At 43.1% G+C, this 21,894-nt stretch overlaps 3 protein-coding genes and 1 long non-coding RNA gene across 4 annotated transcripts; 2 read left to right on the top strand and 2 right to left on the bottom strand.

The window, feature by feature from the left end:
- Window positions 1-8,652: 8,652 nt before the first annotated feature.
- LOC105448227 (ubiquitin-conjugating enzyme E2 J2) lies at window positions 8,653-11,831 on the bottom strand. Its single transcript, XM_011686684.1, has 4 exons — window positions 11,110-11,831; window positions 10,786-11,020; window positions 10,587-10,715; window positions 8,653-10,502 (listed from the first exon to the last, which is right to left on the bottom strand). The coding sequence occupies exons 1-4, from the start codon at window positions 11,232-11,234 to the stop codon at window positions 10,290-10,292; spliced, it is 702 nt and encodes a 233-aa protein (XP_011684986.1). The 5' UTR covers window positions 11,235-11,831; the 3' UTR covers window positions 8,653-10,289.
- A 216-nt stretch (window positions 11,832-12,047) lies between these two features.
- On the top strand, window positions 12,048-14,533 carry LOC105448224 (transmembrane protein 98-like). Its single transcript, XM_011686682.1, has 5 exons — window positions 12,048-12,128; window positions 12,529-12,951; window positions 13,024-13,133; window positions 13,348-13,480; window positions 13,555-14,533. The coding sequence occupies exons 2-5, from the start codon at window positions 12,796-12,798 to the stop codon at window positions 13,828-13,830; spliced, it is 675 nt and encodes a 224-aa protein (XP_011684984.1). The 5' UTR covers window positions 12,048-12,128; window positions 12,529-12,795; the 3' UTR covers window positions 13,831-14,533.
- Window positions 14,241-18,365, bottom strand: LOC105448226 (ATP-binding cassette sub-family F member 2). The gene is made up of 9 exons (XM_011686683.1): window positions 18,281-18,365; window positions 17,656-17,846; window positions 16,723-17,126; window positions 16,482-16,645; window positions 16,142-16,369; window positions 15,671-16,058; window positions 15,408-15,599; window positions 15,133-15,336; window positions 14,241-15,049 (listed from the first exon to the last, which is right to left on the bottom strand). Exons 2-9 carry the CDS (start codon window positions 17,834-17,836, stop codon window positions 14,909-14,911), a joined length of 1,902 nt encoding a protein of 633 aa, XP_011684985.1. The 5' UTR covers window positions 17,837-17,846; window positions 18,281-18,365; the 3' UTR covers window positions 14,241-14,908.
- A 1,681-nt stretch (window positions 18,366-20,046) lies between these two features.
- Window positions 20,047-21,018, top strand: LOC105448223. The gene is made up of 2 exons (XR_974207.1): window positions 20,047-20,781; window positions 20,853-21,018. It is a non-coding gene; the product is annotated as an uncharacterized LOC105448223 (long non-coding RNA).
- The last annotated feature ends 876 nt before the right edge of the window (window positions 21,019-21,894 follow it).

Genomic DNA, 21,894 nt, shown 5'->3' with positions numbered 1-21,894 from the left:
AAACCGCGCCGCGCGCGCTCTTCCCCTCCCGCCCCCTGATGCCTGGCTTTTTATTCGTCGCGCAACGCGCCGGTGCCGACCATAAATCTCTTTGAATTCAATTAGCCAAGACACATCCGAGACGTTCGGCGTCCCTCCGCCTCACCAGCGGGGCCTTTTCGGGCACCCCCGTCCTGATGACGCTCCTCGCCGCCGCGCGCTGCAAAAACAAACCCGATGCATCCGTCCCCCGTCGACGGGGGACGGACGTCATCCGATCTAAAGCCGGAGTTGACCGTTAAATATCCGTCTCGCAGTCACTCGATAAGCCCGGTACGGAAATGTCATCAATTTGTCGCTAATTTATTGATTTGTTCAATGGATTTTCGAGAGGCCGGAACTTTGCGGTCTTAACTGTCAACCGATAAATGTCAAGAGGCTGAGATATTACAATTTTATTTTTTCGAGAACCCCAATTCTGCGAACTCGATCAGGTCCGATAATTTTTCTGAACGTTTCCCCGATGGGTTCCCTTTGGGAGGGTCCCGGTTCGTTTCTCCGACTGTACCCCCTACACGTCCGTGGCGGCGGCAAAAGAAAGACATCGAGAATGACCATGACAGCTGCTTCACTTCGCGCGAGCCCTAAGACAACGAGCCGTGCAGCGACGTCCAAGGACGATCTAAAAGAACTTTTCTCCTCTTCCTTCAGTCTTTCCGAACTCCCGTTTCTCTCTCTTTCTCTCGTTGGTATATATAATTGCCGGTATCTCCAAAAATAATTTTCACGTGCGAGCGAGTGAGCGAACGAACGAGCGAAGGCTCATCTGTCACGGCGCTGACAAAACGTTCGCCGTGTATCCACAAAACAACGTTTTGAGGATCCAATCGTCGAGGATGTAATCGACGTCGTCGCGCCGCGAAGATTTTGGACTTTCCGCGGGAAAGACTCCCAGGCGTGTCTCTTGTACTCTTTTTATATATGAATCATTATTTAAAAGGGAAAAAAAGGATATTTTAAAGAAACTTGGTCGTGTTTATAACTGCCTCAACGAAAAGCTCCGCCTATAGTTCTCGGATAGTTCCTTGTACTGTTATTAGTACGAGCGCTATCGTTTGATAGGAAAAAAAAGGGATAATTTAGAGAAATTTCTTATATAGATTTAATTGTATCGAGAAACAGCTCCGCGTGTAGCTTCCGCTTCCAGATAATATTCCGTGTATTCGTATTAGTAGTGGACTACTGTTCAAAAGGAAAAGGATAGTTGAAAGAAACTGCTTGTGCCAGTTGAACTGCAATGCCTTTCCCTTGAGGAAAGGCTATTACTCGGTTAACAGTCTCGTGTAGCTTTGCCAAACGAATGGTATCAGATATTTATATAAAGCAGCCGTTTTGTTATTTCTCGAGACTTTCCTCGTTCCTCTCGCGGTTTCGTATTCGCCGAAATCACCGTCTAACGCGAAAATGCCTGGGAACGGGATGCACGTTAAAGCACAATAATAAGTAATACACGTCAAAACACAATAAGAAGTAATAGAACGAGCGCGAAAGAGACGGAAAAAAAATATGACATTACGGACACGCATCTCTTGACCGCGCGAGCGACAAAGATTCGGAGACGATTCGGCGTGACAGCCGGTGTGACTCCGTTTCTCGAAGGTCTCGTAAAATGACCGTCGCGGCTGATTTGTGCAAAACCATATAGCTGACCCGTTCGGCAAAGGCGCACGAAACTGTTTTTTTTTTTTACCTCGCATATATTTTACATATATATATATATATATGTATGAACGTAACTCAGAGCCCTATGTAATCTACGACTTTACACGAGAAGGACAGGAAGGAAGCGATCCCGCCTGGCTCGCGCCCGTATCACGCAGCTCACTCTGCTGCAATATAGAGATAATACATTTATTTTCGTTTCGATGTTACGCAAGCGGTTACATTTATTCGTTGCGAAATAAAAATAATGCTACGAATTCACGCGTAGTCTCTCTTCTACGATTCAGTACCGAATGATACGTTTTTATTTCTTCCCTATATAGTGTATGAAGGCGCAACAAGACGAGTCTTATATCGATTCGCGACGTGGTGTGGAATTCACACCACGTGGCCGGATAAATGCAATAAATTTATTCATCCTGCGGTAATATCGACGCGAACCTGCGAATACTCTGTCACGCATTATCCCGTTTCGGTCGGTGCGCAAAAGGTTCGTCGGTTCTCTCTATCGAGAAATAGCTCCGCGTCAGGTATAAAGTTGGAAGATCGATATCGGCTGGAAAACCTTCTGAGATAGGAATTGAAACAATTCTCCCCAGATGAAAAGAAGCCCGCGATCTCGTTTCGGTTTCGGCTGAAATGTCATTTTCAATTTTATTTGAGAAAACTCGACGAACCCTCCCGCGCCGCAAATGTAATACGTATCTTTTCCTGCTTCTGTACATACGCGTTACCATGTAACACGATCGTAGATAAGTGCTTTGTATATAATTTATAGTATATTAACGGAGATTTTAAGCGAGACATTTCACTATCCATTCCCTTGACTCAATGCGACATGTATTATGCTTATTTATCTGAGCGACATCGCCGCTCGCGCATTTTCATTGTACATACAGTATAATATTTTTATACTGTTGCAAGTACTGCAAAAATATAGAAAAAAATTCTAAGCAATTAAGCGACAAAGCATAAATAAAAGAACAATGAATAATAAAGTATGTATCTTTGTTTTTATACCTTTTTAAAGACACACACATATTTCGAGTATATCATTAAAAAAATCTGTAAGCTTCTTTTGAATGTTTCCGAAAAAAATTTGTTTACGGATAACGTAAACATTTTAGGTATTTAGACATTTTTAAGAAAAATTTTCCAAATATTCAAAAATTTCAAATTTTTCAGGATTTCTAAGAGTTTCTCATTTCAAATAACATTTGAATATTTTATTATCTGAAAACTCTTGAAACAAAAATTGGCTTATACGCCCATCGCACTATCCCGTCTCTGTATCGCACTAAAATTAAATAAATAATTTAGAAGGTCTTGATTATCAAAGTTTTCTATTATTGCTTATTCGAGTCATCACATCACAGAAAGCGAGAGTTAGCTCAATTTTAGACCGAGCTAAAAAGCGCCATTTGGGGTGACGTTAATGCGGGGATTCGAGGCGACGCGGGAAATTATTGACCTTCAGCTATCACGTCTTATATTATGATGGGTGGGATGGACGATTACGCGGGGACTTAACGCCACGGCAAATCTCTCTCGCCTTGAACGCTCGTGTGATGTCAGACGCGCGTAACGAGCGCGTCTCGCGAAACGTACGGGTGCCGTATGACGGGCGGAATCGTAAATCAAGGAAGGGAGGAGAGAGTCCAGTGATTGTGGGAAAGGAGATACATCCGCGGTTACGGTGCGAAAGAGACGGAGACGGGCGTGCGAGGGGGACAGGGGGGACGGAAGAGCCGATAAATAATTTACCGAACGCCGCCCGGCGACGGCGGCGGCCCTAATGGATTATAGACGTGCCAGTGCAAATATTATTGCAAGCTAACGGAACCGTGCAGTGCGACGCCCAGCCCGGGTGCCATTGGTCCGGAGCCGTGTCATCGCGGTATACGCCCGCCGCCAATCGGGACGGGTTGCTGGGCTCCTCTCGCCGCGTCATCCGCGGCATCTCCAGAGATGCGCGAGGCGCGAGAATGCGAAATCACCGCAAGCAGTTTTGTAATCGTTACTCGCATTCGCTAACGCAATTGCCTTTGTGTTTTTTCATCGTTTACCAAATCTGTCAAAACAAAAACTGCTTTCGGACTTCAACTATAAAAATCGATTTTTATCTCTTATCTCGACTTGACGAATTAATTTTTGCAAAAGGGTGGAGTTGAAAATGCAAATTGAACGCAAACCTAAACTTCAATTCTTCTCTTATAATCCTCAAATGCGCGTGTCTTGAAATTTTCATCCTTTGTGTGAAAAATAATCGAGTCGATTAGAATTAATAATCGACTCGATGGGGAAACATAATTCAGGGGATCACAACATGTTACCTAAATCTGCTTTTGCGAAATATGTCACCGAAATATGTAACATCATGAATTAAGTTTACTTATGAATAATTTTCAAGCAAATTATTTCTGTCATTTTTTCGTTTCATTTTAAAGCTAATTTAATTTCAATCATCCATTCGTCAATCATCCTTAATCTAATGCGTCGATAAAAATCTTTGATTATAACATATTTCAATGCCTTTAATTAACGAATTTTAATGTCTTCTGGCGCGATGCGCGGCAAGGATTATTGCTGAACGTGTATAAGGCTCCACGTACGCGTCTGCGTTTTGTACCGTCATTCGACCTACGGCGGCGTGTATACGCAACGGCAAGGTACAAAAAGCAACAGCGTACGTAACGCGATGACATTAAACATCGGAACTCGTAAAAGCGGTTCGCTTCGGTATAATCGGCGTCTGGAGCCGCTGGAAGGATTTCCATCGGCCTCATGCGTTCGTAAATAAAGCGTCATCGCGCACCCGCGCGGTGGGTCTCCGCTCTATGTTTAGTTTAGGCGGTTTCTCAGATTTCCAGGATCACCACGAAAAGCGGGAGAGAGAGAGAAAGAGAGAAAGAGTCAGGTTTTACATTACTGCTGCTGTCGGATCACTCCGCGATCGCAGTTTTAATTCGAATCCCATTCCCATGAGAATTCCCATGAGAATTTGATTCCGATGAGAAACTAAATCGCGGGTCTCTCATTTCTGAATTGTAATAAAAATACGCTGTACATCAGAAGCATTAATTTCGCGAGTTTCATGGACTTTAATCATTCTTTTTTTAATTCTTACTTTTTTATTCTGAGCTCTTTGCAGGCTAATCTATCTGATTCTACATAATTAAATTTCTTCAAAATACTGCATTTAATACTGCATATTTAAGTATTTATTTATTTATTCATCTTTTATGTATGCAACACTTTGATGGGGCATTTTTAAATAAAATCAAATAAATTAATTATGAAGTCAAATTAGTTGACTATCAATTTAGAATAAAAATAAAAAATTATATGTGCATATAATTTTTTATTATGTATTATAATATTTATGTATTATATGACATAAATCCTGGTGTGGCTGCAACAGACGGACGTTCGACGGGAGAGGAGAATGGCAGCCGAAGGTGTTACGGGCCGACGTCGCCGGGGCATAAACATCTGTTCCCTGTCTTTTCCTACTGAATCACCACGATTTCTGTCACTCCTTTCGTTTTCCCCGGATGATGAATCGCCCGTCGTTAGTGGCGGCCACGCGGTCCGCGTACCCTCCCCATGCACGCGCGTTCCTCGGCATGTATATATATTTATATCTGAATAGGACCAATTCTCTCGATGGCGCGCACTTATTCGGTTTTACCGCCGACAGTAAACCGCGGCTGGATTACGATTCTCTTTCTCTTTTCTACATCGGGCTAGGTACGTTAATCATCGTCGAGAACCACTGTGCCAGCTTCCGTGAGAGTTCGCCATGAAGCGAGCACGTGGATTGAGAGAGAAAGACCACGTCGCTGCGGAAATAGAAGCGCGCGGAAAATCCGTCGCAAAAAGTTGATACTTTCTTATATTAAAAAAAAATAATAAAAAATATACATATAACATTCTATGTTATATGATAAAATGATATGTATATAATATGTACAGAATACAAAATATTTAAAATAAATATAATTAATTTCATCGTTGCCCCAAAAAAGTCTGGTGTTATAAATTTCTATACTGCATGCATGACCATTATGTTTTTCATACAATATATTAGTTATTTAAATAGGTATCCACTCAAACTTGATCCAGCAAATTCTGCAAATAATAAATTCTGTAAATAATACTATAAAAAATAATAAATTCAGATGTAGATATTAAAAACCATTTCGCGTAAATGATTGCTATTCGCTTAACACGACGAAATCGTTCGAGATAAATTGAATTTAAAGTCTAGTGCCGTGAAAATTTATAATTGTTATTTATTTTTCTGGACTAATTCTCTCGTTTTTCAAGATGCGACGAGGCGCAGCTTGTTAAAATTGACAAATCAGGTCGCGCCGGCTCTCAGTCACGATAAATCATTGCCGCGGCACAAGCAATTTTTACCGCGACGTTTCCACTCCGTTCTCCCGAAACTCGAAAAAGTATCAACGCCGCGACACGACGCGGCCGCTGGCAGCTCATTAAGCCGCGTAATGAGGTCGTCCCTACAGTTAATTATCCCGGAGACGGTTTTCGATGGTCGTTCCCTTCCCCCTCCCCTCTCTCTCTTCTTTTTTTCTTTTCCGTTGCGATCGCCTCTCGTCCGACCTACTGGCGACCGAGGGCGTAAAATGATTCCACGAACCATTCCGGTACCGATTGACGACACCCTAAATCACCCTCGCGGGAGAGCTCTCATCTCGCCCGTTTCCGGTAGCGAATGGACCCGTGAAAGCTCGAGCTGTGGCCGAACGGAAAGCCCGATAGCGATTTAGCGGCGATGTAAATTTCGTAAACGCCCCGGGAGACTGCGTGCACTTCGGTTTGAACGACGCTCTGGACTCGTGATGGCTGCAAATTAATTTTACGAAACATTTACAGATTTTGCACGAGGGTACGGGAATCCTAGTAATTTGGTATTTTTCTCAATTAATTTTTTCTTTCATAGAGCGCATATGTTTTATGATGGATATACCACTTCGGGCGCGAAGAACGGCGTTCTATTTTGAGATACATAAATTCACGGGGAAAAAGCGATAACCGTCGCTTCTGTCTCCCTTATATTAAGTTCAATAACTTCGGCTGTCCATTTTCTCGGCTCTAGAAACGAGACCGCCAAGAGCGATCTCAATAAACGTGTACATCGCGCCCTGACATCCTGCCACGGACATGTGCATCTTATTTACGCAGGATTCGAAGCGAGACCGAGAGAGTGTCCTGGCGCCTCTCTCTATGATTTACACGTCAAGGGGGCGGACGCGTCACCGACGCGGAAGGGTGCTCCGGCCGAGGGTGGAGATTACAGATGCGGCATCTCTCGACGTGCTGGCCGTGCGCGCGAGCGACTTCCTTGTTATTACGCGGTCGAATAAATTGCTGTTTGCTTCTTTTGCGGGATGTTTTCACGGATTAAAGCGGATCGTACGGCGGCGACGACGGGATACGAAATAACATCACGTCCGCGACATGTGCCGGCCGGTTCGCCGTTGGCGCAAGGAAGACGAATCGGCTGCAAGATAGAAGGGAGCCGGGCGCGTTGACAGACATATTAAAACAGAATATTAAGATGATGATAATAATAATAAATTAATAATTATAATTAATAATATTAATAATGAAATGTTATTAATAATATAAATATCAGGAAGATGCACCATTACACGAAATATTTAAAAGTTAATTATAAGCTAATAAAAGTATAAAAACTGAAAATTGACAATTTGTAAAAAAAAAATATCTAAAAGAAATTATTTAAATTCGTCACGCTACATCGCATTTAATTTAAAACAATTGTTTCATATTTCACGCAGATAACAGAATTGCAGAGTTTACTGCAATAAAGTTCAACATGAAACATAGATACGTGTACGTAAATTCCATGTAATCCACGGGAGGGGGGAAGGAGAGACGTAGTGAGTTTAAACGGAAGCTAAAACGAAGAGTTAACGTATACCGCCGAGGGGGTGGGAGCTTGAAAGAGTTAATAAACAGTCACTAACGCGGAGAGGAGCGCCGTGAAAGCCCCGGATTTATCTGCAGCCCGCATAAGGGGAGGGAGGGCATAAACACGACATTCGACAAGAAGACGCGCGCGCTCGGTTCACAGGACGCATCCTTCCTCCCGAGCGCACCCGGACAACGAGGCATTCAGCGCCGGGATTCTAACAGTTTACCGGAACGGTAAACCGCACGCCAACCGCGAGAGAATGCTCGCTGTCTCCCTGTTCGCGTTCGCGGCGATAAGTCGTAGACGAGCTTCCTCTCGCGAAATTCCTTTGTAACAGGAGTCCCTTTGAGCCGCAGCGATCGGTGGGTTCCGCCAATTTGATTTCGGATTCACATATCTTCGTCGATTATATTAATAGACTCGTTTTGCTAGCTGCAAAAAGAATCGCTGTCGCTGAAACTGATACCGCTCGTCTAAAACTTCAACGATGCTCGTTTCATCCTTGCGCGCAAATTTCTCTCTCTCTCTCTCTCTCTCTCTCTGTGTGTGTGTGTGTGTGTGTGTGTGTGTGAAATACTCTAATATTCTACACGGAAAATTTCCTTTTAAAATTTACTCTGAAAATCATGTTAAACATGGGACAACATAATATTTCGACAAATTTTATATGATTTTCTGTTTTTTTTACTGTGCACTACAATAAATTTAAGAAAATAGTGAAAATCACATAAAATTTATCAAAATACTATATTGTCCCACGATTAACATGATTTTCAGGATAAATTTTAAAATAAAATTCTCTTCGTGTATAGATAACTAATTTTAATATATGATTGGATTTGCAGCAGAGGATTGAACGCAAATCTCTAAAATACTCTATTCTATAGATACTAATTGTGATTATGTGATTGGATTTTTGCAGCAGAGGATTGAACGGAGGACTGAATAATTTAATTCGACGAGACAGTCTTGAAACACGCGATATCTCTCAGGTAAGTAAACTATATTCCACACGCTTACAATAATAATTATAACATAGTAGGTATTTACATTTTTTTCGCCGTAATTATTTAATAATTACGATACACACGCAATAAGTTTATACATACGACGATAGATAGAATTTGTATAAGCATAGCTTGAGATGGGAAATTGCCTCACTTTTGAAGGAAATACATAATAAAATCGAAAATCTGTGGCCCGTAGAAATTAATAAAGATACAACAGCAAAGTAAATTCGCTGATAAAAAGTAACATCATATGTATTAAACAACTGTTCTACCATTTGACAGAAAGAATTATTGGTCGAGATTATCGATGTATCGTAAAAAAAAAAGAAAAAGAATTATAAACTTATTCATTTTTTAATATGTTCCAATTATAGTTTACTCTTTTAATTACGCAAAATTATTTCCTCATTTAAATTATCAAAATTATTAACTTTCGTTATTATACAATCAGTCATGGAAGAGCGGAGATTTACTTCAATTGTAAACGTGCTTCTTTTCGTGTCAATTAAAAGGAAGAAATGCCATCCGACTGGAAGAAATTCAATACGAAGCAAATACTACGAGCCATACTTATCGGCACAAACGAGAAACATAAAATCGCAAAATTTTTAAGAGGAAGTCGAGATAATCACTGAAGGCTCAATGTAGCTACATTCGCTTTTTCTTACGTTAACAGCGTAGAGATATCTACCATATCACTATAACGCCGCCGTCCTTAATGATATATTTACAAAGTGGACTCATTCCATGAGTCAAGCTGCGAAGCACACGTAACCTGATTTACCCAAAATTGCAATTTTCAATTTAGGATTTAATCTCATTGGCACGTCGCAAATTTGTGCATTTCTATCCGAGAGATTCTCTGTAAACGGGAGGGGAGGGGGGGAGGAGAGGAAGGTGCTAGACAAACGTATCGTAAAGGGCTGCGTCCAGAAACTTCGCCCAGGTGTATCTAGATATCATTTTATCCTTGTTTAACACTCGGTGAACAACAAGGATAAAATGATACACCGTGAATTCCTGAACGCACCCAAGCACACACTTCTCTGGATGCATTTGAATTACAATCATCATAAAAGCGTAGAAAATTCAATTGAAAGGAAGGATGTCAGTGCACCGCAAAGAAGAAACTTGATTCACCCCACTTACAAATCACGACAGAAGAGAGCAAAGTCCCAATACAAGAGAAGAGGCAGGGAAGCCACTGCGATTATACGTTTCGTCACTTGGCGCACGTGTCGCTATGCGAATCGCGAGATACGAATTATTACTTTTTCCCGGTTAACGGCTAGGAGCGCGGTAGAACTCGCGAGTATAATACAGCTTGTATCTTACAATCGATCCTCGAATATAAAAATCTACGAAACTATCACCACAGCTTACTGGCGAAGGTTCCAAGAACCGCGTGGAACCGAACGAAGGGCTCGTCTGCTCACGAGCTTGAAGGATTGATCGATAGGCAAGCGGTAAACAGGAGCCCATGGTCTTATTCTTCCTTGTAATCTTCCGGCTTTTTCATGAGAATGTACTTACGCAACCGTCTCACACAACTGTCCTTCCCGCTCACTCGTACTCGTTGTAGCTCGAAATAACACACAGTTCGATTCCCGGATTTATTCCATGGCTATGCTCTTCAGCACGTAGTTCACCGTGTACGCGAACGCCGCGAAGCCAATGATCACACCGAGGTTGGCCAGCGCGCTGTGCAGCGGGCTCTGGTCCCTCTGGAGCTGGTCTCGTATCAACGAAGAGACCTCGGCCGCGGTGGACTGATGCCTCGCTTGCTTCTCAAGCTCCTTCCGACGTTCCAGTTCCGCTCTGATCGTCTACAGTAATGCCATATCACATTGACCATATTCTATATTCAACTTATAACACGCTATTATTATTATTATTATTAGTGGTTTTACCTCGACAGTTTCTGGAAAGAGTTCGCAGAACATCTTGTCCCTCAGATTATATTCTAAGCTCAGAGCAGCCAGCTGCCTCTTCTCGTAATCCGTTGTATTAATACTGCCGAGCGTGGGACTCTTCTCAATCTGTAAATGTGTGACAGTAATCAGATCAGTCTTCGAAATCTGCGCTGTCGAAGCATCCCGGGGAACTTACCATGAAGCTGAGCAAGCCGGTAAGGATGGTGGACACGCTCCACGCTGGATTCCACGTGTCTGGATGGAAGTCGGATATCGACAGGCATAGTCTCGTGTTGACTTTAAACCGGCCGTTGGGGGTGGTCATGTAAATGCTAGGAGGTTGGAACGGAAACTCCCCTGGAAATATGAGCTTCCCGTGGTAAAAGCCACCCTCGTACGGCGTCTTTTCCGGCCCTATGACCACGTAATGCCTGAAAGACAAGCGAAAGACGTTGCGTTAACGCGTAAGCTCGCGCGATCGGCGAATCACTCGTTCGATCGACCGAGTCTGAAAACTTGCCATTCCAGGATATTCGAAGGCACTGGCTCCGCAAGGACATATGGCACCGGATCTCTCTTAAGGCGCAGATAGTCCTGTTTTAATCTGGCCGTCGCACTGTTGGTCTTTTTGTTCATCCTTACCATGTAGCCCAGGGTGTTACTCGCAAAAGGACACTGTCAACAAGTAGCTCGCGATATCGCGTCGTGATACTTTCTCCCACTCGGCGCAAAACCAGAGATTCCTCGTCCGGGGTCCCGACCCCGCTCGTTTTGCGCGACGTTTACAGGAGTCTCGCGGCAACGGATTCTCGTCCCCTTTGAGCGTCGTCAGGTCGCGCGATCCTCGAGTCGCATCGCGGGCGTCCACGTGGAATTGGCCGTCGCGACGATACTCCGGAGTTCACTTGCGTGGCCGAGGGAGGCCACGGACGGTGCGGCGGCACGGGGTGAGGTTAGGTCGCGCGGAATGACGAACGTGTGCGACGTATCACCAGGCACCAGGCGACGGCCGACGATACGCGCGAGAATCCGAGCGAGGAGGAGCGTTCAGCTGGTCGTCGGGTCGGGCTGACAACGAGTGAGATAAGCGCTCTCGTGTGTGTGCGTGCGTGTGACGTATCACCTCGGTGGAATAGAGTGGAATACGAGCACGCGCGCGACCGCCGGTCGTTGAAACGGAACTCGACTTCGACAGCGCGGCGAGAGCCGTCGCGCGACAACGCGAAACATCTGACTGCGAAGAGCCGTCCGGTTAGCTCATCCTCCCAGGGTGCAGGCCTGCCACGCTACGCCGTGCAGAAAGCGTAACCTCGCGCGCGGCGGGAGCAGCCTATTCGGGATTGTTGAATGAATCGGGAAGCGCTCGCGCGATGAAAAACCCACGTGGCGCGACTTTTTTGAAAATTTTCTCGGCGTGAAAATTTTTTTTCTCTAACGCGAGACGCGATTTGCCCGAAATGTAGTACATAGATCGAATACAGAGATGACGATGGAAATGCAATTTTTTTTATAAAAATTGAATAATAACGCGCAATAAAGGTACGTATATATTTACGAAACATCTGGCTAATAAGTGTGATATTATGTTACGAGCTGTCAATTAAAAAATTATTATATATTATTATATCGCTTGACAAATCAACCATGAATTAAATTAAAATCTTGAAAAATTAGTTAACGCAAAGTTTAAAATTCAATTAGTTAAGGGAAGATTTCTCTAATTACACAATTAGATTACAATATATAAATCGTCGTGCCTAATTTAATTCTTTTTTTTCATAATTAATAAGAAAAATCATTCACAATTTAATTTTTACACTTCGACATTAATGTCGAAAGTGTAAAAATTAAATTGTGAATGATTTTTCTTATTAATTATGAAAAAAAGAATTTTAACGTATACACATATCGCTTGACCGAGTTTAATATTTAATCGCAGTTTGGTCGAGCCACTCTAAACTCCTCGTGACCAGTCGCCAGTCGCTAATCTCGTGCGGTGAACGGGGCTTAAGACCCGTGACAGTCGCCGCCTCCCACCGTCGTCGTCCATCACCGGGAGAGTGGATCGCGACGCTGCGCGATTGTTGACATTTCGCTTTGGATGCCAATGTAAATCCGACTGAGGCTGCCTCTCCATCCGGAGGCTCGTCGCGCGACGCTTCGTCAGATCGACTGTCACCTCTCGATCCATCTCGCTGACCTCGTCATGAGCTCGTCGATATCCATGAGCAACGCTGGACCACCGACCACCGCCACTGGTATGGAAACAGTGGTGGCGGTCGCCCTGGGCGCACTCGCCGCCGTCTTCCTCGGCGCGCTCCTGGTGCTCCTCGTCATTTGTCGCAGACAACGCTGCTATTACGTGAGTCCAGAAGAGACAGGGACGTACGCTAGGCAGTCGGCGGGGAATACAATGATACTTGCTCGTTTTCAGAATCAGAAGGACTCCGCGGAGCTGAGCTCCGATCTGCTCGAGGGAGAGAACATCACTGGCTTGGGATTGGATGTGTGGGAGAGCGAAGAGTGGCTGGCGGGTGCTGAAAGGTAAAAGGAGAGTCGTAAACGACGAAGAAATGATGAAGATTGCAGATAACGTTGCACGCGACATGTCACGTGCTTATCTTGGATTCAGTTTATAGATATCCTGACACGTCCGTTATGATAAATTCAATTTAAGTTACGAAAATTCGCCCTAACATTCGCGTCTTTTGTCTTCCATTATTAGCTTCGCGAGAAAGATGACCCTTTTGCGTTCTAGGTGGGTGGACGACGCCACCGGTTTGGCGCCGCCTTGCATAGCAGTGCTCCGATCCTGTCATGCTCTGGCAGCCAGTCTCACCACTATCGCTGGGACCGTCAACAGTAATACTGTCCCGCTGGAGATAGTAGACGTAAGTGCGGCTGCTGTACATTATCATTTTCATTATTTTCTGCATTGTTTCTCTTACCGGATCCTTGTTCGCAGGTTGCCCGACGTATTCCGCCTCGCGTGGACGACGTCGTTCGCAGTTTGTATCCTCCGTTGGACGCGAGACTGTTGGAAGCCAGGGTGGCGGCCCTGGTGTTGGCGGTGACCCACTTGGCGCTGGTGACCAAGCACGGCGTGCCCAAGAGCCAGGCCAGGAAACTGGCGTTCATTGATCAAGCCCTGAACGACATGGACACGCATCTGCTGGTGCTGAGAAACGCGGCGCTAGCCCAGGAAGTGGCCTGCTCTATCCCGGCCTCTACGCCAGTTTAAGAGTATATACGTCGATCGATCTCGCGATGAAATCAAATTTCTCTCTCGCTGCGGTATTCGTAATCATTGGATTATTTCTAACTTCTCGCGGTTTTGTTTTCGTCACGCGAAAACGAAGGTAACGAAAGCTGTACATAATATGGTCGTTAGATTTGTAAATACACACGTAAATTTGAGCCATGCATCGGGCAAACGCAAAAATGGGTCATCGCTGATCTCAGGTGGAGAATCAACTAAAGTTAATGAGATTATTGACGGAGGAGGAAAAAACTCGTCAATGTTTTGTCAATTACTCGTTACTATAAAAAAATACATATAAATATATTAGATATATATATCTAATATATCTATATATATATATTATATCTAATATATATATTTTATATATACAAGCACACGTTGGAAGTATCGTGAGGAATATATTTTAATCATTTTTAAAACGCGGTGAAAATTCGCCAAGACATCTCTCGACATTTTACAATACACAGAGATATACAAAAATGACGTCTTCCATGTTATATTATCATAATTATTTATATACGTACACGGATAAAAATGTATTTTGGGACTATATAATCGATCGTACCTGCATACGTTTGTACATGTTCCAATATTTTATATTCTTGAATCTTGAAGATAATCAAATTGTTTTATTATAGATCGTTAGTAAGAATTTATAATGAAGTTGATCGTCAAAGAGAAATCACTGGGTTTCTTTCGTCCTCTCCTTTTTTTTAATATTATTATTATAAATAACTTGTCGGTGATTTATTTGAATTTAATCTGCTTTACTCCCCTGCAATATGCACGGATTCTCGAATTTCTAGATTTCTACTGTGGTTGAGTAATGCGCCACAACAACCTGCGGGTTGTCAAGTAAAGGATTACAATTTCGGCCTAATACTTCAATAAATTAACTAAGTAAATCCAACCGATCACTCACTGACGCGCTACGGAACAGCGTACACAGTGCTGATTACAGCAGGTTACAATTTTTAGAAAAAAAAAAAGATTCCTATAAATGTGGAGGCATAGTGCACTGTGAGAAACGGAGAAGCGGATCGCAACGCCGCCTCCATTATTTTCCCCGATTCGCCAAGTCCTGCCTCTTTTGGTTGTCGGACAGGACCTTGTCCTTGAGGTGCTCCTTGTAATCCAAAATATTGCCGCTCCATTTTGTAACCGCTCCTTTCTCGCACACCCAGATCTCTTCAGCGACCTAAACATCGAGTATACGGAATACAGTCCACCGAATTTATAGTTTTCTCGAATTAATGCAAATCTATGCGGAACCGCATGTACCTGATTAATCAATCTGAAGTCGTGCGATACGAGAACCATGCCGCCGTCGAAGTCGTTGATTGCGTCGGCGAGCGCGTCGATCGTTTCCATGTCCAAGTGATTGGTAGGTTCGTCCATCAGCAACAGATGAGGCACTTGCCAGGCCAGCCAGGCAAACACAACCCGACAGCGTTGACCATCCGACAATTGACGAATGGGACAGATCTAAATACGAGAGTTCGATTATTCCATCGTTCTTAAATTTCGCTATTTCATATGTAATAAATTATTATTACCTGTTGACGCCCAGTTAAACCGTAGCGGCCAATAATCTTCCTCATTTCTTCGCGCTCTTTCACCTCGGGGAAAGCCTTCATCATGTAATCGAGAGGCGATATATCCAAATCCAATAACTCATGCAAGTGTTGGTGATATCTGCCGATTCGGAGATGACTGTTTTTGCGAATCATTCCGCTTGTCGGTACTAACTGTAACGCGAGATTATCTTGTTAGAAGGAAAATATCGAGTTACTATTAATAGAACACTCCCGTAACGTACATCACCGTACAGCAGCTTCAGCAGGGTACTCTTCCCTGCTCCGTTTGGTCCGACCAAAGCGAGTCTGGTGTCCAAATCAATTCCAAATTCTAAATTCTTGTAAATCCAAGGTGCGTCCTCGTTGTAACGAAAACTGACGTTCTGCACCATGATGACCGGCGGTGGAATCGTCCCGCACGAAGGGAAATAGAAGTTCAGCACTTTGTCATTAACAACCTTCTCGGTCAGACCTTGCGCCACCATTTTCGCTAAAGTCTTCTCTTTCGATTGCGCCTGTCTGGCCAATTTCGCCGAGCCGTGACCGAATCGCGCGATATAGTTTTTCATATGTGCAATCTGATCCTGCTCCCAGTTATATTGCTTCGCTTGATTTTCGAGTAATTCCATTCTGAAAACAAAAAGAAACCATACAAAATAATAATTTAATATTACAAAAAAATGATTTATCAGAGGTATCATTCGCCAACTCACCTGGTTTTCACGAACGCCTCGTAATTACCGGTGTAGTATTTCAATTGCTTTTTATTGACGTGGATGATATTGGTGCAAATGCCATTGAGGAAATCTTGAGAGTGTGAGATTATAACGAGAATCCGTTTATAGGTTTTGAGCTCTTCTTCTAACCATACACAAGCATCGAGATCGAGATGATTGGTCGGTTCGTCGAGCAACAACAAATGCGGTTTCACGTACAGCGCTCTGTAGAAAAAATGTAAAAAAAAAATGTTTATCATAATGGACATCAAAATTAACAAATGGACCTTTTTATAATTTTCTAGATTTCTCATATATACTTAAAATTTTTGCATACCTAGCAAGAGCTATACGCATGCGCCAACCTCCTGAGAAGTCTTTGGTAGGAGTTGTTTGCATTTTTGCAGTAAAACCCAAACCGTGTAAAATATGGGCAGCACGAGCTTCCGCCGTGTCGGCAGCCATGTCCTCTAATCTCTCATATACATCCATGAGTTGTTCCTGCGTAGAGCAAGTTTGTAAATAAAACATTCTTTTTTACGAGGATTTCTAGACAAAATATCAGTTCGCAGACAAACCTGAGCGTCCTCCTCGTCGCAGTCCACTAACTCTTCGGCGAGCTTCTCCAATCGCACGCGCTCCTCGTCAACCTCCATCACGCATTCCAGAGCTGTTTTATTGCTTGCAGGCATTTCTCTAGTCAAATGAAAAATATCTATTTGCTCCGGGATAGGAACTTCGCGGTTTCCTAGCACCGCCAACAACGTAGACTTCCCAGAGCCATTTAGACCTAATAAACCGTAACGTCTACTGCAATTCAACTCCAACATGGTGTCTTGCAGCAGTTCACAGCCATGGAAAGTAATAGAAAAGTTAGATATCTTTATATCCCGGCTGCGCGGATGCGAAGCCAGCGAGCCCGTGCACGAACGTGCATCCGCATTTAATCTGGCGTCTTCCTCCAATTTCAGGCATAATGCCTCTGCAAGCATATGTCATTGTGCATATGTTAATGAATGTTCGATGGATCGCAAACAGTATTTCAAAGATAAAATGCATATTTACAGAACACATGAAATTTTTGGCACCAAATTATAAATATATTTTGTTATAATTATAAAATATGTATAAAATCTATATATTAAAAAATTAATATTATCTTCTTCCGTTCTTCTGTTTTCAAAATTAATTTATTTTTCTATAAAATATGAATGTAATGGTATCTTGAAAAATTTGTTAAAAATATCCGCACTGAAGAAAGAGCTTCATAATATTTATAATCTATTAATATTAAAATAATAACACTGAAAATGTCAAACTAAAAGGTTCTTCAACACATTAGAATTTTTAGAAATATCTCGAAATAATATATCTCAGAAATTTTTAATTAGCAGACTTCGGTCTAAATGTCGATTTGATCAGTTTAAATGTCATTAAAAAGTGGCTCGGATGCGAGCGCGCTCGGATCTCGAGAGGCGGGAAGCAATGACACACTTCTCTCTTTGTCTCACCTTCGGTGCTAATAGCCGTGCCGTTGGTGCCGTTCTGCAGATCCCCCAGCGCCGGGCTCTGCTCCTTGCCGTCCTCGGCCGCCCTGGTCTGATTATTGCTCTGCGGCTTCTTGCCGGACTGCCTCGCCTTCGCGGCCTCCTTCTTCTTCTGCTGCTGCTTCTTCTTCGCGTCGGACGGCATTGCCTTTCACCTGGAATTCACCGGACGATTGCGGTTACGGCCTCGGTGGCGTGGGGCAGGCGGAGGTAGCCAGCGAGAGCGGGCCGCGGCGTTTTCGCGCGTTACGTAAGGCATAGGTTAGGAGGATTTCGCGGACACGTGCGTTCACTCGCCGAGAAACGTCATACGAGCAGGGAAGCGAGAGTCGGCGTCGCGTCGCCGTTTACGAGTCTCAAAACGGTCGCGACGCGAAATGAGACGCGGGACGAGGCCGAACGAGCGGCGAACGAGTCGTCGCGCGAGAGCAACGGGGCTCTCGTGGAGAACCCACCTCGACGAACAAAAAGCGGGACTCCGTATCGTCGCGACGCCCTCGCGAGATCAGTAACTTCCGGCACTTCCGCGCGACCCGCCTGCTGGCGATCCTCCGACCACGCGAAATTGCTCGCGGATAATTACGCGTACCTAAATTGTGCGCCAAAAAGCGGACGATTCGTACGGCACGCGAACCCACACGTGCGTCGTCGGACGAATGGAGGCAAAAACCGTCAAATTCCACGGCCGAGTTTGACACGTCGACGCTCGGATGGCGCCACGTGTACCAAAAGTCGCCTCACGGAAGATAACTGATCGCGATAAACGAATTATACTACCACTTTACGGAAGATTGTACAGAGGGATGTCGCGGAGCGGGGAAAAATTAATTTACGGAAGATTACCTTGTAGGGTAATTCATAAGCATACTTTAATTTCTTCATCTTCCTTATTTTCTATCGTTTCAACGATATAACTTTGTAAGATTTAAACGACACCAGTATACACGTCTGTTCAATAATGAGCTCGATTCAATTTTACCAACTCGTTTCTTTCAATTAAAGAAAGCGAGATATTCACAGTGCGATTTTAAGATTTATATTTTATAATTATAATATGTCGCTTTCTTAAGAAATACAAATCTTGCATACAATGTTCAATTAACTGAACGTTAATTTCTGTTTAATTTCTTTTAATAAAAGAGATAATATCGATTATTTCTTAAACCAAGATTGCTTAATAAATAATTATTAAAAAAGAAGACGTAAAAACAGATGTTTTTTAAACGCAAAAAAAACATCGCTGATTTATGCATCTCAACACTATATCATTGCTAGCAGAGTCAGAAGAATTAAACCACTAGCCAATATAAAGTACAGAAATAAATGTATGAAGAAAGAAAGAAAGAAAAGAGTTTAAGAGACGCAGTAGATATACTTATATCAATATAAATATTGAGATCGTTAGCTGCGAAATGAACAGTGAATACTGTAAGAGTTAACGTACACACGTAACGTTACACGTTTTTATACACGTATATTTATATCGTTAAACTTGGATATATCGAAAAGATATCGGCAGAAATAAACTCATCTGTTTATACATACATTGTCCCTAAATTGCATTTAAATAATGTTTCAATTTACTATACACAGTTTTATTATTACATTACAAAACTGTAATTATATCCTGGATAACATCACTCGCGAATAGCGCAAGTGCCGATTATAGTATCGGTGATACAGATTCGGTGAGTCGTTGCACCCCCCTCCCTCCCCCGCGTGTGTAATTTATTAAGAGTGTGCGCTTAATAAATAATATTCGTTACGCAACTTTCTGTAAGAAAGGTTCTTACAGAATCTTGTGTGAATAAACGAACTATCGCTGCCGCACCCCCGTCGCGAATGCTATCCATCAACGTGTGCCTCGTGAGTCTCGTGTTACATCGCACGCGGGGTGTCGCAACCCTTTCGGTTTATCGAGCACTTCTGGATCTCCCCGATTCGGGGCCGCATTGACCGAAGCCCGGTCAGGCCGGTCAAGGTGTGCGGTTCTTTCTGATGAATGAACGAATGGATAAACGGCCGGAGGGGACGGAGGGGGAGAGGGCAAGGGGCGGGGGGGGTGGTAAAAGAAGACACAGACTTGCGCCACGGCAGCGGGGTCCGAACGTCTGTGCCGGTCGGACGACGACGGTGGGGTGGCGGCACCGCCGCGGCAGTGGAGGTGGTTCCGGGGCTTAATTGCACCGCATCACAGAACGTAGTATCCCCCGTAGTACGTGCTGACGAAGGACGGGGGCGCGGGAGGAGGGTGTGGAGGTGTGGGGGTGTAACGTGGCCGGCGCATCGGCGCGGCGTTTGTACGTAAGCCGCACGTTCGGTTCGACGTGTGTGCGTACGCGGCCGGCCAGTGACGTACATGTTCCACTTGCGCGCGGCCGTAGTCGATTCGCAAGCTGACCCTTTCGCACCCCACCGGGAACGTGATACGTCTCGGAATGTTCGAAAAATCATATATCTCCAGATAGATATCGAGGTCGTCGCAAAACAGCGCGCGTTTCGAAGAGAACCGCTTAAACTTAAATAAAAAGAAATGTGATAAATCTGAGTAAAACTAAATCTTGATTATTTGTAGCGCGACTTCCGAAAGTTCTCTGATTGACCGCGAAAGAATTTAACGTGGTCAGCGCAGCGTCACCTTCGCGTGGCGATTTGGAGAAATCCCGATGCGTTATTGCGAGCTATACGCGTGCCTTAATCGCGATGTAAGTGAATGCGGTTTGCATGTCAACCACCGTAACCTTTAACGTGCGAGGTATAAAAAAAAACGAACATGAACGCCATTCATTCAATTGTCGCAATGCCGTACACCAGAGATAAATTGCACAGTTATTATCCTTTTAAGCAATTATCGGTGTTCTTAGATAATTAGTTACTCAGTTATTTTATGACCGGCAATTACTTTTCTCTTGAATCTCGTCGTTAAAAGCTAAATTCACGCACGCAATAAAGTCGAATAATAAAGTTGAGAAAACAAGGTTATATTAATACGCAAATAAATCAGCGTAATTAATACTGCAATAAGATTGTTAATTTAAAGCAAACTCCAAGAGGGAAGAAAATAAATGAGGTTCAAACGATGAAAAAAATGTATATTGATAAAGTAATCTTATTGTACGTTCGCTGAAAAAAAAAACTGAAATTTAATTACTATTCAACAGACAATTGGATTCCAATTAATGCGATGTTTGATATTACTCATTGTATAACAAATAAAGTATTAATCTAATGATTAATATCGCAGATAATCAGGTAATTAAGTTTAGCAGCTATTTTATCGCACAAAATAAGATGTATGAAAATATAATTCATTTTTATCGATGTTAATCGAGTGTCAGATTTATTATTATAATTATCTTCGACGTGCTAACTAAAACGTATATTTTTTAAATACGATGAAGTCTACACAAAATGACAATAAAAAATATCATTGATGTATGACACAAAATAAAATAGTATTAAAAAATAAAAAAAATATTGAGCCATTAATTCATAGGAAAGGCGATGTATTCAATAGCTTTGTGCGTGGTTATCGTATTCAAATCAGTACTTTATATTAATGATAGATATATGCAATATACACTCGCGTAACGATACACAATGCTATACAATAATTATCAAATTATAGCGGTCCATTACTAGATTAAAATTCGCGATCTCTAATGTCTCGTGTCTCGTTTTTGCTGCGTGATGGATGTGTTGCAAGTGTTCGATAGGTTTTATAATCCATCGTCGGCCGTCGCGAAAATTTAATCCGCGGCCGGCCGCTATTACGCCTCGTCGTAAAATTTATGAGCTGACAGTCGGACTGCCGCTTCCTCGACAAAAGAATCGACGTGACGTCTTTCGTGCCGAGTGTTTTTGACACGAGGTGGTCGACCCAATCGATCCCAGGTTGGAATAGTCGAACCGGAAGTAGGACATTTAGGCCCGACAACGACAAGAAAAGCAGAAGAAATGAGGAAGAGAGAGAGAGAGAGAGAGAGAGAGAGAGAAGAGAGGAGGATCAAGCCACCGACTTAAGTCTAGATCTCTCGAATCGTCAGTCACTTCACAAGTCACTCAACTCCTTCAACGAGAAAACGCAAACTAAATGAGATATCTTTTCCATGTAACGTCAAGAAGCACATTATTATATAATTATTATAAAAATACTGTATGATTGGCAAATTTAATCGTTTTTATACGCATATAAATTATCTT

Source organism: Wasmannia auropunctata, unplaced genomic scaffold (assembly GCF_000956235.1).
Source record: "Wasmannia auropunctata unplaced genomic scaffold, wasmannia.A_1.0 LD336088.1, whole genome shotgun sequence".
NCBI lineage: Eukaryota > Metazoa > Arthropoda > Insecta > Hymenoptera > Formicidae > Wasmannia > Wasmannia auropunctata.
Note: the sequence above shows the minus strand (reverse complement) of the source record. Positions and strands in the feature narration are given on the sequence as shown.

What these genes read in the sequence shown, in the direction of transcription:
- LOC105448227 (XM_011686684.1), bottom strand. Translation starts at nt 11,234, where the DNA reads ATGGTAAGGATGAACAAAAAGACCAACAGTGCGACGGCCAGATTAAAA. An exon ending in CCTTCGAATATCCTGGAATG is followed by an intron (nt 11,021 to 11,109) that starts GCAAGTTTTCAG and finishes CTTGTCTTTCAG; the next exon opens with GCATTACGTGGTCATAGGGC. An exon ending in TCTTTCCAGAAACTGTCGAG is followed by an intron (nt 10,503 to 10,586) that starts GTAAAACCACTA and finishes GCATTACTGTAG; the next exon opens with ACGATCAGAGCGGAACTGGA.
- LOC105448224 (XM_011686682.1), top strand. Translation starts at nt 12,796, where the DNA reads ATGAGCTCGTCGATATCCATGAGCAACGCTGGACCACCGACCACCGCC. An exon ending in GCAGACAACGCTGCTATTAC is followed by an intron (nt 12,952 to 13,023) that starts GTGAGTCCAGAA and finishes GCTCGTTTTCAG; the next exon opens with AATCAGAAGGACTCCGCGGA. An exon ending in TGGCTGGCGGGTGCTGAAAG is followed by an intron (nt 13,134 to 13,347) that starts GTAAAAGGAGAG and finishes TTTGCGTTCTAG; the next exon opens with GTGGGTGGACGACGCCACCG.
- LOC105448226 (XM_011686683.1), bottom strand. Translation starts at nt 17,836, where the DNA reads ATGCCGTCCGACGCGAAGAAGAAGCAGCAGCAGAAGAAGAAGGAGGCC. An exon ending in TGAAGCTGCTGTACGGTGAT is followed by an intron (nt 15,600 to 15,670) that starts GTACGTTACGGG and finishes CTCGCGTTACAG; the next exon opens with TTAGTACCGACAAGCGGAAT. An exon ending in ACTTCAGATTGATTAATCAG is followed by an intron (nt 15,050 to 15,132) that starts GTACATGCGGTT and finishes CTCGATGTTTAG; the next exon opens with GTCGCTGAAGAGATCTGGGT.